This window comes from Vanacampus margaritifer, chromosome 9 (assembly GCF_051991255.1).
Source record: "Vanacampus margaritifer isolate UIUO_Vmar chromosome 9, RoL_Vmar_1.0, whole genome shotgun sequence".
In the NCBI taxonomy this organism is placed as follows: domain Eukaryota; kingdom Metazoa; phylum Chordata; class Actinopteri; order Syngnathiformes; family Syngnathidae; genus Vanacampus; species Vanacampus margaritifer.
The window spans coordinates 15,142,162-15,155,355 of record NC_135440.1 but is presented as its reverse complement, the minus strand read 5'-3'; the positions used below and the strand labels follow the sequence as shown (position 1 = coordinate 15,155,355).

Sequence of the window (13,194 nt, the reverse complement as noted above, 5' to 3'; positions counted from 1 at the left end):
GAAGATGGATGGGAGTGGTCTAAGGATGAAACACTCCTTCTGGAAGAAGATGACTACATAAAAGTATAAACGATCCAATAAAAAGTCACTTGCTTGCCATCAGCACACAATGCATCACCTGCTGCTATTCCTTGGGATTTTACTCCTTCCTAAAGGCAAGTTTTTTTTGTGTGTTTAGCTTAATATATTCAACTTCTTACTATAGCTAATGTCATATTGTGATTTTTTTTCCCTGTGATTTCCAGCCTACACACTGAAGTGTTATGAGTGTGCAGCGGGAAGCTCAGGCACCTGCATCGACACGACAAAAGAGTGCCCTCCACTGGCGACTCAGTGTAGTGCACTCAGAATAATTATGTATTCAGGTACATCCATCCATCCATTTTCTGAAGCGCTTATCCTCAGTATATGTATTTAATCTAAATGTATTACCTACTTTTGTCATATTGTTAGATAAATTGATTCTGAACACCTCAAGATGGTCGTCATAACACGGTCGTGTGCTGTTATAGTCTTCTTGGTTGCTTCTACGCTCTTGTCAAAAAGGGACAAATCCAAATGTTTGGTTTAATCTTTTTAAAACCAAAAACTTGGGTCAAATGGATACACAAAACAACCCCCAAAATTGGGTTGTGAGTTATTCGTTTGACCCAACGTTTTGGTTTACAAAGTATTTTTTATTTTATTTTATTTGTTATTTTATTTTTTTGTGGGTTATTCATTTGACACAAATGTTTTGTTTAAATAAGTAAATCAAAACGTTGGATTGGGGCAGCACGGTGGCTGACTGGTTAGCACGTCCGCCTCCCAGTGCAGAGGACGTGAGATCGAGTCCGGGCTTCGGCCTTCCTGGGTGGAGTTTGCATGTTCTCCCCGTGCTTGCGTGGGTTTTCACCGGGTACTCCGGTTTCCTCCCACATTCCAAAAACATGCATGGCAGGTTAATTGAACACTCCAAATTGTCCCTAGGTGTGAATGTGAGTGTGGTTGTTCGTCTCTGTGTGCCCTGCGATTGGCTGGCAACCAGTTCAGGGTGTACCCCGCCTACTGCCCGAAGCCAGCTGGGATAGGCTCCAGCACCCCCGCGACCCTAGTGAGGAAAAGCGGCCAAGAAAATGGATGGATGGATGGAAAACGTTGGATTGTATGGATTGGTCCCCTTTTTATGCAATTTGGGTTATTTCTTACCCAAATTTTTGTTTTTATGCACAACCCAAAATGTTTGGTCAGTCCCCCAAAAACTGAGGTGTTTTGTTAAAAAGGAAAAAGGAAAAGAAAAAGGTTGTTTGTTGGGTTATTCAATTGAACCAACTTTTTTTGGTTTAAATAAATAAACAAAAACGTTGGGTTAGTCGCTTTTTGACCCAATTTGGGTTATTTATAACCCAACTGTTTTTAGAATGTATAATTTAGTTGTGCTATTAAAACGCGTATTAGGCCAGGTAAGTCCCCACTAAAGGCCCAAACACGGCCAGCCACAGGTGTCATGTATTCTTGCTTGACTTTAATTGAGCTTTTATGTTGTGTGTGCATTTTTTTTTTGTAGGTGAGTCAGTTATTGCAGACATCAATGGGAAAAGCTGCAGCTTCACAGAACACTGTGCACAAGCCTCAGTCAATTTCGGATTGACCAGGACCGTACTCACCAACCAATGTTGCAACACGGACCTGTGCAACCGCCTTCCTGCACCCGGTAACGCAGTTGTTTTGCTGACTGGAGCTTTTTTTTTTTGCATAGCCTAAGTCAGATGCCACCAAACTGTCAGAACTAAATGATTTTATCTTACAGACTACAGCAAGGCCAGGCCCAGTGGTCGGAAATGCTTCACCTGCAATGGGCTCCAGTGCACTGCCACTGTGGAATGTCAAGGCAACGAGCACCATTGCATCTCAACGACAGGTAACTGCAATACTAAGCTCCCCTGCACTCTGAAAACATTAACATGAAAGCACACAAGTTTGACTTTGTGTCTCAGTGGACATCAAGGGACAAAAGACAACCATGAAGGGCTGTGCCTCCAAGCAAATGTGCACCAATACGGAGCAAGTGGAAGGCCTCATTGGAACCCAAATCAGCTGCTGTGAGGGCGACTACTGCAATAGTGGCAGCAGACCAAGAGCTGGCTTCCTGCTCTTGGTAGCACCACTGCTCTCTTTGATCCTGCACTGTAACAAATTCCTGTAAATTTACGGTTAGTAGCTACAACAACCAGTATCGTACTGTTTTTATAATAATTATAAAATATCATTACATATTCATCCCCACATGTAAATTAACAGTTGTAAAACTATTTGTCACTATCCATCCGCATCTTACTGATGATTGTGGTCTTATGTTTCTGTTTTGATTATACCACTTCTTAACTAATTAATTAATTCATCATTTTTTACAGTGACTTTTTTGCCTGTCATAATTATTTTTAAAATAGTCCTTTTCTGAATTCCATTTATTATAAATTTACTGCATGTTTTTCAAAACATAAAATAAAAGCAAGATTAACACACACACAAAAATACAGATTCTGGTAAGTTCTGTTCAAAATTTTTTAATTGGGTGAACATTTTCAATTTAGTAGGTAAACAATAATTTATTGTAAAAAACAACAACAAATGCAATCATTTACAAACAACCAATGTTCACCATCGTAAAACATTCAAAAATGTAAAGGTATGTAAGTGTCAGTTTCCGGCATCTGAATTTTGTGAAACCATACATGATGCTGTTGCTGGGATGTCCACGTCAACAGTGTGACAAAAAAAAAAAGCATGAGAAATGGTTTACTAGCTGTGCAATGCATGAAATTTGTTCCCCACTGTAGTCATCTTCTGTAGAAGAGACACCTTTTTTCAAAGTTCAGGTGGGCATGAATTTTTTTGCATTAAAGATGTCCAGATGGCAACACTCTTCAAATAATTAGTTTGAATTTGATTTAACGCTATAAAGCCTTCACAATGAAATATATGAGAGAAAATTCTGATTCTTTATAAATAGAGTATTTATTGGTCCTTTTGAACAAACCAATTTTTTGTTTTTTGGGGGGGGAAATCGACATATGGCTTTTGATTTGTGTCATATTTGATACATCTGGTCACAATGCTTTAAATTTGTACATTTATGACAAAATAATACAAATATAATAATAAACAGACATGTTAAACATATTAGTATTTCCAAAAATCAGAAAGAACATTTCCCACTATTAATAAGTACAGGTGTCTCCTTTCTCAACTGGGGCAATCTTGCAAGGTTGCTGAAAAGTCATCAGCTGGGTGATACTGCCCTCTAATGGATTATCCGTGCAATGCATGTGTCAGATCATACGTCAGGGTTTTAATGGGATTTTTTTTTTTTTTATCATACTCATGAAATAGAGGGCTCAAAATATCTTGTATTTAATATGATGCGTTTGATATTATAGGGTTAAATCACCAGTAAACCTTCGCCGAGGGTGCCCCATTGGGTTGGGCGCTGTAGAAAATAAAAGGCTTTATGATGATGGCATTTAAGATTTTTTTTCCCTTTTCCCCCAAGTCAACCAAATCCAAGTTGAATGAGTGTCAGGAAACAGAATGTGGTAAAACCTATTACAACCCGGTCAATCTCACTTGTCACTGCTCTCAATGAAAGCATGAACTTACTCAAGTTTGACAAAAAGGGTGAACTTGTCAGAGGGTGACATCACTCCACAAAACCTGACCTTGCATGTGATTTCATTGTGGTCGTCCTTCACTTTAGGTTAATTAAAAAATATTAATAATAATAATAAATAAAAAAACTAAAGTAGGCTTACTACTACTACTACAATACTACGACTATTACTACTACTAATAAATCCCAAATAAAAACAGGCTGAAATGATTTTGTGCCAATGCATATGAAGTGAAGAAGAGGACGGGTGGGAGTGGTCTAACAATAAAACACTCCTTCTGGAAAAAAGATGACTATATAAAGGGGTTTCCCCGTTATATAGCCAAAAGTCGCTTGATTGCCATCACACGTCATGCATCACCTGCTGCTACTCGCTGGGATTTTACTCCTTCCTACAGGCAAGTTTGTGTGTGTGTTAAGCTAACTTATAGATTCAATTTATTACTAAAGTGAAAGTAATGTGATTTTCTGTATTTCCCAGCCTACACGCTCAAGTGTTATCAGTGTTTAGGGGGTTCTCAGGCACCGGCATCGAGAAAATAAAGACTGCCCTCTACATGCGACTCACTGTATTGCAACCAGAACATTTGATGATTTAGGTCCAGTATATTAATATTTTATACCGAGCATGTGTGTCATGCAGTGGGTGGGCCAGCAACACCAGAGCCTTCTCTGTTAACCTAAACACTATCAAAACCCGTGATCTACATTTAAAACCTACATTCTAATATTTTGTATTATTCTCCCCAGTATGTGGATGTTGAATTATTATTATTTTTGGGTCCACTCAGCTTTTAACCGGTGTGTTTTGCCATGTCAATCAAATCTTCCCACATCCAAAAGAATCATGAGACAAAATTTCAGTATGAACCTGAACCACATAACATAATCTTTACAGGTGAATTAAATTTGACCTTCTCTAAACTTTTCAATGCACGTGTACAATTTTCAGTGCTTTTTGCTCAACTTTCTGTTATTTAACAAGCATGGGTGAATTAAATTGGACCAAGACATTTCATGATTACAATTTTAATATATGTTTTAAATTTACAATATAATATATATTTTTGAAAGTTTTTCCATATTTCTGTTAATTAACATAAACGTGGATAAATATGTTTACCTAATTTACAATATGGTTATATGTTTTAGTTAATTGATACAATAATTTTGTAGTGATTTTTTAAACTCATTTTAAGTTGAAAAGATATAGGCTATAGACTATACACGTTTCAAAGGAGTGTAAAACAGTGAGGTAATGATTTGTGTTGAGGATGTTTTTCTGCCACCAGTAGTCACTAGCGTATTATGCTGGATGTTGATGACAGGAACAGTATATTGTCATGGTCTGAGTTTAGTGGGTTTGGTTTTGTTGTCTTGATTTGAGTTTTGGTATTGTTTTTTTTTTGTGTGTGTTCTTGTTTACTTTAGTTTTTTTCATGATCTGTGGTGTTCTGTTTTCTTGTGTGTCTTCCTTGGTCTTAAGTGTAATCCTGCCCACCTGTGGTTTCCTGCCCTTCCTTGTGTGTCACCCAATCGTGCCCTCAGCCACTTGTGTCTTGCCCAGGTGTGTCTCGTCATGTCATTTAGTGTGTGTGTGTTTAGGCACCGTCCACACCAAAACCCCCTTAGCTTGTGTTAGATTACCTGTTTTTTGTAATCTTTTGCGTGTTCAAATAAATCCGAGTTGAGATCTCGTAAAGAGGGTCCTTGCAAGGTTTTTTAATCAGAAGCTTCTGATGACACAAAGGAATTTCCCCAAGCCATGTTTCTGTCCAAATGTGTGTCGTCTCTCTCAGACACGGGACTTTTATTAGAAAACGCCTCCCCCTCCCTCCAAGTACAAAATCAGATTACATTCTCCCAGTATACTAGATTGTCCTTGAACTTTCAAAAACCGGATTTCTGACGAACAGAAACTAGACTTCTTAGATAAACAAAAGAAACATATTAACTTTCTCATTTCTGGGAAAAGAGGACGAAAGATAACAAAGAGGAGAAAAGCATTACTCATCAAACTATATTCAGTTAACATAGTTATATGTACATCTTCACAACTGTAACTAAATTCAAAACAGTTAAAATATAAAATGAAATATTAAAATGTCAACACTTGTTTATGCTTTTACAGCAAAATGTTTTGCGTGATGATGTTGTACTTGAATCACCCGGCATTATCACTTCTCCTGAGTTCGTCCCACTGATCTGTGTATATTACTGGATAGCCGATAGCACAAGCCGTTGAAGCGGCAGGACAGCCATGTTTCTCCTCCCATCTTGTAAGCAGACTACTGTTTAAACTACTTTGAAGACCCCCTTTTCTTTTATCGTTCAGTTCCTAGACCCCAATATTAGATTTGGCAGAGTCATCTTTTGTTGAATTGCAGTTATAATTCCTTAATAAAAAAAAAATACAAATTTCCTCCTGTAAATGTCATTAAGCATGTAATTTATACATGTATTTAAGGCAAGTTGTAAAATGTCTGAAGTCCTCTTGTTTATGTTTATGAATTTTGTGAAAATGCGCAAAACGGACATGCGACTTATGTCCGTTTCCATTCGCACTTCGCATGACGTTGTAGTGACGAAACTTTGGGACAATGGGGAGTTCCAGGTGGGAATGTTTTTCTTTTTTCGATACGCTTCAAAAACCACCCCCGAGCGTAAAAACATTTTTTTGCGAATTTTGGGCCTTTTTTCAAATTGTTGTCGTTTCCATTCAGTTTCTTTTTCGCAATTCTTGAAAATTAGAATAAAATAGCTAACCCACCTATTGTAAATATATAGGAGGATGGTATGCCGAGAAACGTTTCTTGGGAGGAGTAATATGGCGGCCTCGCGGCTTCAAAAGTCTTGGCCTATCGGCTATTCAGATCAGTGGTTCGTCTTCTTCGTATTCGTCTTTTCAAATTAAGTGCAAATGAATTGGAACATACGGAACATCGACGACAGCCAGTCCAGGCCCAATGGTAGAAAATGCTTCACCTGTTCTGGGCGAAAGTGCGATGCCACTCTGGAATGTCTAGCTAACGAGGACCGCTGCAACTCATTGACAGGTAACTGTCCTGCAAAACTCTCCTTCTCTCTGAAAACATTACACATGGATGCCCACAAACATGCCTTGGTAGCACCACTGCTCTCTTTCACTATGTGGCCTTGACACACAGGCCAGTTCTGAGTGCAACTTGTCCTGACAAACTGCTGTATTGTCTTTGCAGCCCAGTTTCCGGGTGTTTATCTTTATGTAGAGCAACAATTATCTTTATCTCAAATCCCATCATGAAGTGCCATACTTCAAGTAGTAAAATAGAGTATGAGTAATGAGCGGGGGTGATAATACTAAATGTAACACACCTGCTCCCCATTCACACCAGAGACTGAGATTTTAGACTTTTTTCACTTAGGGGTGTACTCACTTTTGTTGCCAACTGTTCATTTTGAGGGGACGGTAAATTGTATTTTGACTGTTTTATATTGTGCTCACTGTTATGTTATACTGTTTGTACAGCAACTAGCATAAAACAGAATGCAGATAATTAAAGTGACAAAATGTGAAAATATGTTTCCTGACTGACTTTTGCTCTTGACTGCTCTATTACAAAGGGTTATAAAGACCACAGTAGGCTATCGAAAAAAAGATATAAATATATAGTGTATAATACTGTAAAATAGTTCTAGACATGAAATAATATAGTTATATTATTTTTATTTTCCTCATTATTACAACATAATTCTTACAGAAGAGGATTAGAGCCAGTGAAGAGAGAGAAAAAAAGTTTGCCATGATTCTCACTTTATTCTCAGAAATCTGACTTAAAAGTGAAAATTCTGACTTTATTCTCAGAATTCAGCCTTTAAAGTCAGAATTATGAGAATAAAGTGAGAATTCTCACTTTAAAGTTAGAATTCTGAGGAAAAAAGTCAGAATTCTCACTTCAAAATCAGAATTATGAGAAAAAGTCAGAACTCTCACTTTAAAGTCTCAACTCACTTTAAAGTGAGAAATCTGAGAATAAAGTCAGAATCCTGACAAACTTTTTTTCCTCTCTCTTCATTGGCCCTAATCCTCTTTTTTCTTCTCTGCCTTTGAACTCTTTAAAAGTAGACAATAAGGTGCTTGTTTTAAAAGATTGCGAAATGTGGAAAATTTTTGATGAGATCTAACTAATAATTTACAGGCAATTAATGTTTACCATCATAAAACATCACCAACTGAAAAGGTGTGTAACCAAGGTGTGTAACCAGTGACCGTTTTCCGGCATGTGCATTTTATGAAACCGAACAGAATGCAATTTCTGGGACGTGGCACATTGGCAGCGTGACAAAAAAAAGCGTGACAAATGGTGTTCTACTGTGTAATATCTTGAAATTTGTTCCCCACTGTAGATTCGTCTTATGTAGAAGAGATGCCTTTTCAAAATTCAGGTTTATTTAAAAAAAAAAGAGAGGACAGAGGGAGCAAAGATCATACAAGGACATCATAAACGATTTTGTATTCAGGAAGTCCTGGTAGCAACACCCTTTAGATAATAATTTAATGTGTGTGTGTGTGTGTGTGTGTGTGTGTGTGTGTGTGTGTGTGTGTGTGTGTGCGTGTGTGTGTGCGTGTGTGTGTGTGTGTTTCTTTTAACAACATTCAATAAACGTTTAGGTACCGAGGAAACTAATTGTTGAAGCTTTGTAAGTGGAATTATTTCCCATTCTTGCTTGACGTACAGCTTCAACTGTTCAACAGTCCGTGGTCTCTTTTGTCGTATTTTACAATTCATAATAAGCCACACATTTTCAATGGGAGACAGGTCTGGACTGCAGGCAGGCCAGTCAAGTACCTGCACTCTTTTACGACGAAGCCACGTTGTTGTAACGCAAGAATTCAACAATTCGAGAACAAGCGAAGTCCTTTTTCAGCTATTGTTAGACGCAGCCATTTTTGTTTTGTTTTTTAAGGGACCATCTATTGAATTTTAATATCCATTTAGTTAATTCAATAGACATAGGGACTCACACATAGACACGCACATAATAGTGTAAATTAGCACAGTGAAGAAAGGGGAGAAAAATTGGCAGAATTCTCACTTTATTCTCAGAATTCTCCTTTTAAAGTCAGAATTAAGTCACTTATAAGCAATTAGCCTCACTAAATATGGTATGCTAATCAGCAAATAGACCATTTTATTCTGTTATGCACTCTTATCAATCATTTGACTGAAACCTACTCTGTCCCGGTTGAGTTGGAGGACCCAAATACTAGTGATGTGCCCTACTGTGCCGAGGCGCCGATGCGTGTGCCGAGTAAACCGGAAAAAAAATCTGCAAAGCGCGCATCGAGGCATGTGTCGATTACGCTTGTGGCCACGCCCGAAGCCTCGGAACGCTTGTGACCACGCCCGAAGCCTCGGAACGCGCGTTGCTACGTCCGAAGCCTCGCCAGACGGGCTTCCTACGTCATCGCCAACACATAGTTTCGTGGGTGATTCGAAATAAAATGGCGCGCCGAGACGACAATGAGCTCACAGGTGACACTGACACACTGGCACAACTCGCATCTTCAAACCTCAATTCAATCGGATTCGTTTTGCAATGGACCACAACGAAAAAGAAGAGAACATCCCCTGTCTGGGATCATTTTGAGCAGATCTCTCCTAAAAAGGTACAAATTATAATAACCAGTGTGAATATATATTGTAAATTATTGTGACAACACAGTGTATCCCTCGTTTTAATGTCTTTCTTCTACTTGCTGATATTTCAAAAGGTGAAGTGTAAACTTTGTTCTAAAGAATTTGGGTACCAAGAGAACACTCTTTAGCCCCAATAAAGCACAAGAGGCTGAGAGGAGGCTCACAGCTGAATGTGCGACAGTGATCCGGCACAGGGCATCTTCCTCCTCCTCCTCCTCCTCCAACCCATCATCTTCATCAACACAACCGGACACATCAGAAGCTTCCCAGCCTGTGGAGGAAGGTAATATTCGATACATTCTTTTTTTTTTCCTTTTTCTTCTTCTCCAGAAAAATAAAAAATATTCGATACATTCTAATGGTGTTAATTAAGCAATAGGAAATGAGCGGCAGTGCATTATTGTGGGATAAGGCATTCTTTTGCACCCATCTCTACGATGGGCAGCCAGAACTGCCTGTTGGCTGTTAGTCTGTTTGTTGTGTCTTAGGTGACAAACTGTGGCGGCGATTGGACCACACAGTCATGCAGAGGAGGACCCAGAGTGAGACCGCAGATGCGACTGTGGAGGTCCACACTTACCTGGGGGAACCCAACATAAGCAGGATGTCAAACCCCCTGGACTACTGGGAGCTGCACAAACATGTTTACCCAAACCGCTACAAACTAGCAATAACCTTTCTCTGTACCCCGGCCTCATCCGTCCCTTGCGAAAGACTATTTTCAAAAGCAGGAGAAATCCTATCTAAAAAAAGAAACCGTTTAAAGTCAAAAACTTTGGAAATGCTAGTTTTCCTCAATAAAAATGAATGCAAGGTGTGTCTTGTTCCTTGTTTATATGTCAATGTCTAAAATAAAGCAATCATTCTTTCAAGTACCACACGCACATTCATTCACATCACAACTCCCTGCCCTTTTGACCACATCAAATCCATGGTATCATTTTAATCACTCAGTCTGTCATGACATTTATTTTTCACATGAAGGCGCAATAGAACAAATGAAGCCTCATGAAGCTTCGGCCCAGGAGCGAACCAGTTAAATGGAAGGCCTCATTGCTTCATGATGCTTCAGTTTACCATCACTACCAAATACAGGAAGGCAGGAGAACCATGGCAGGGATAGATCAACGAAAAACGGTGTCAGGTATGGTGAGTAGCGCCACGGGGCAGTAACCCGACACTCCTCTCTGTTGCTGCCAGGCTTTTATTTTGGCCTGATGACCTAATGGGCAGCAGGTGTGTTGGCAGGATCCGCCCTCCAGCTGTTTCCCCAGCAACAGCAAGGGAAAACAAAAACAGCTGAAAACCAAACATGACACTACTCCATAGGTGGCCAACCCTGGTCCTCGAGAGCCACAATCCAGCCTGTTTTCCATGTTTCTCTCCCCTAACACACCTGGTTCATGATCAGGATCGTTATTAGGCTTCTGCAAAGCTGGCTGATTAGCTGATCATTAGATTCAGCTGCGCTGCAGGAGGGAAACATGAAAAACAGGCTGGATTGTGGCTCTCGAGGACCAGGGTTGGCCACCCCTGCACTACTCAGTAGATGCCTGAATTGTCCTTTACGCTTTTGTTATAGACATAATCATCATCATCATCATCATCATAAGCAAACAGATCAGGGTATAGCCCGCCAACTGCCCAAAGCCAGCACCCCGCGACCCTTGAGAGGAATAAGCGGTTCTGAAAATGGATGTATAATAATAATAATAATAATAGTAATAATAATAATAATAATAATAATAATAATAATAATAATAATAATAAGTAAATAAATCCCAAATAAAAACAGCCTGCAAATGTATATAAAGTGAAGAACAGGATGGGTGGGAGTGGTCTAACGATAAAACACTCCTTCCAGAAAAAGATGACAATATAAAGCGGAAACGCATCCAAAAGTCACCAGTTTGTCATCACACGCCATGCATCACTTGCTGCTCCTCGCTGGGATTTTACTCCTTCCTAAAGGTACGTTTTTGTGTGTGTGTGTGTGTTTGTGTGCGTTCAAAATAATTAATAGTTTCAACTTACTAAAGTGAATGTATTGTGATGGTCTGTGTTTTCCAGCCTACACGCTCAATTGTTACAAGTGTCAAGCGGAAGGTGCAGTCAACTGCGTGGACAGCATACAAGAATGCGGTGTCTTGGATACTCACTGTAGTGCAGTCAGAATGAAATTGTATGCAGGTAGAGTATATTAATATATACCGAGGATGTGTGACTTTGATTGAGCTCTTGTGGTGAATGTAATTTTTTTTTATAGGTGAGTCCGTTCTTTCAAACCACTATGAAAAAAGCTGCAACCCCGCGGAAGTTTGTGTACAAGGCTCGATCAATTTTGGAGTGTCCAGGACTGCCATCAGCAGCCAGTGTTGCACCACGGACCTGTGCAACAACGCTCCTGCACCCGGTAACGCATTTTTTGCCTTAGTAAAATCAAATGCAACACACAAATTAAATGGCAGATTGGCCAATTGTCTTTGTTAATCAAAAGAGAAATGAAAATTGAGTTGGAGAGCTTTTTCAGAATTGTGCAATTCTGAATCAAGCGTCAGGTGTTGGTCCGAGCTGGTATTGTTGTTCTGCACTCACCACCAAAGTCATTTTCAATGGACTGGAGTCAGGCGAGTAAACAGTGACTCATAGTACAAGTAAATGATTTAATCTTACAGACACCAGCATGGCCAAGCCCAATGGTAGAAAATGCTACACCTGCAATGAGCTACAGTGCGATGCCACTCTGGAATGTCTCGCTAACGAGGACCGCTGCATCTCAGCGACAGGTAACCGTCCTGCAAAAATCTCTTTCTCTTTGAAAACATTACACATGGATGCCCTCTAACATGACTTTGCTTCTCAGTGGAAAGCGGGGGCGAAAAGGTCAATTTGAAGGGCTGTGCCTCTGAGCAAATGTGCGCCAGTGTGAATCTGGGACGCTCCATTGGAAGTCTTCAAACCATCGTTGAAGTCGGCTGCTGTGACGGCAATTTTTGCAACAGCGGCAGCAGACCAGCAGTTGGCCTCCTGCTCTTGGTAGCACCACTGCTCTCTGTCATGATGTGGCCTTGACACACAGGCCAGTTCTGAGTGCAACTTGTCCTGACAAACTGCTGTATCATCCTTGCAGCCAAGTTTCACTTTTTCACTTAGGGGTGTACTCACTTTTGTTGCCAACAGTTCATTTTGAGTAAATTGCAAACTAACTGTTTATTGTATCCGCTGTATTAGCAAAGTCTGCTGTCTAATGAATCAAGGAGATGCATTGTCATATACACACCAAGAAACAAAGTTCACTTTGTGCAATGAAATTATTTTGCTTGCTTACCTCACTAATTAAAGAAGGTGATGATTTTTTTAACGAAAATGTGAGTGGTGTACTCACTGTTGTGTGATACTGTTTGTACAGCAGTAAGCATAACACCGAATGCAGATAATTAAAGTGAAAATGTGAAAATATGTTTCCCGACTGGCTTTTGCTCTTGACTACTCTATTACAAAGGGTTATAACTCTTTATAATTGTAATAGCACACTTTTTTGTCCTCTGCGGGACACAATGCTTCTTTGTAAACAATGACTTTGAACACTTATAAAGTAGACAATTAGGTGTTTGCGAAATGTGGAAATTATTTGTTGCAATCTAGTTAATAATTTACAATCATAAAACATAACCCTAGTCAAGTGGCAATTTATGGCATGTGCATTTTGTGCTGGGAAGTTGGTAGCATGGCCAATAAATATTAATCAATTAATGATGAATAAATAGATAAAAGATGAAGATATGGAAAATGATTTTCAACTGTGTAATGCGTGACACGTCAACCATTTGCATTCATTTGACGAATTGCGCCCCTTTGTGGAAT

At 39.4% G+C, this 13,194-nt stretch overlaps 2 protein-coding genes across 3 annotated transcripts; both read left to right on the top strand.

Annotated features, from left to right (window-relative positions):
- The first annotated feature begins 106 nt into the window (after positions 1 to 106).
- LOC144058396 (urokinase plasminogen activator surface receptor-like) lies at positions 107 to 10,143 on the top strand. 2 transcript variants are annotated; one of them, XM_077576840.1, is made up of 5 exons: positions 107 to 155; positions 246 to 365; positions 1,547 to 1,693; positions 1,790 to 1,900; positions 1,977 to 10,143. In XM_077576840.1, the coding sequence occupies exons 1-5, from the start codon at positions 110 to 112 to the stop codon at positions 2,183 to 2,185; spliced, it is 633 nt and encodes a 210-aa protein (XP_077432966.1). In that variant the 5' UTR covers positions 107 to 109; the 3' UTR covers positions 2,186 to 10,143. The 2 variants fall into 2 exon arrangements, with proteins under 2 accessions (XP_077432966.1, XP_077432967.1); XM_077576841.1 differs by lacking the exon at positions 246 to 365.
- A 1,024-nt stretch (positions 10,144 to 11,167) lies between these two features.
- On the top strand, positions 11,168 to 12,787 carry LOC144058393 (urokinase plasminogen activator surface receptor-like). Its single transcript, XM_077576837.1, has 5 exons — positions 11,168 to 11,301; positions 11,401 to 11,520; positions 11,597 to 11,743; positions 12,006 to 12,116; positions 12,194 to 12,787. Exons 1-5 carry the CDS (start codon positions 11,256 to 11,258, stop codon positions 12,400 to 12,402), a joined length of 633 nt encoding a protein of 210 aa, XP_077432963.1. The 5' UTR covers positions 11,168 to 11,255; the 3' UTR covers positions 12,403 to 12,787.
- The last annotated feature ends 407 nt before the right edge of the window (positions 12,788 to 13,194 follow it).

Coding starts and splice junctions, on each gene's coding strand:
- LOC144058396 (XM_077576840.1), top strand. CDS start 110: ATGCATCACCTGCTGCTATTCCTTGGGATTTTACTCCTTCCTAAAG. Junction 156..245: donor GATTTTACTCCTTCCTAAAG/GCAAGTTTTTTT, acceptor TGTGATTTCCAG/CCTACACACTGAAGTGTTAT. Junction 1,694..1,789: donor CAACCGCCTTCCTGCACCCG/GTAACGCAGTTG, acceptor TTTATCTTACAG/ACTACAGCAAGGCCAGGCCC.
- LOC144058393 (XM_077576837.1), top strand. CDS start 11,256: ATGCATCACTTGCTGCTCCTCGCTGGGATTTTACTCCTTCCTAAAG. Junction 11,302..11,400: donor GATTTTACTCCTTCCTAAAG/GTACGTTTTTGT, acceptor TGTGTTTTCCAG/CCTACACGCTCAATTGTTAC. Junction 11,521..11,596: donor CAGAATGAAATTGTATGCAG/GTAGAGTATATT, acceptor TTTTTTTTATAG/GTGAGTCCGTTCTTTCAAAC.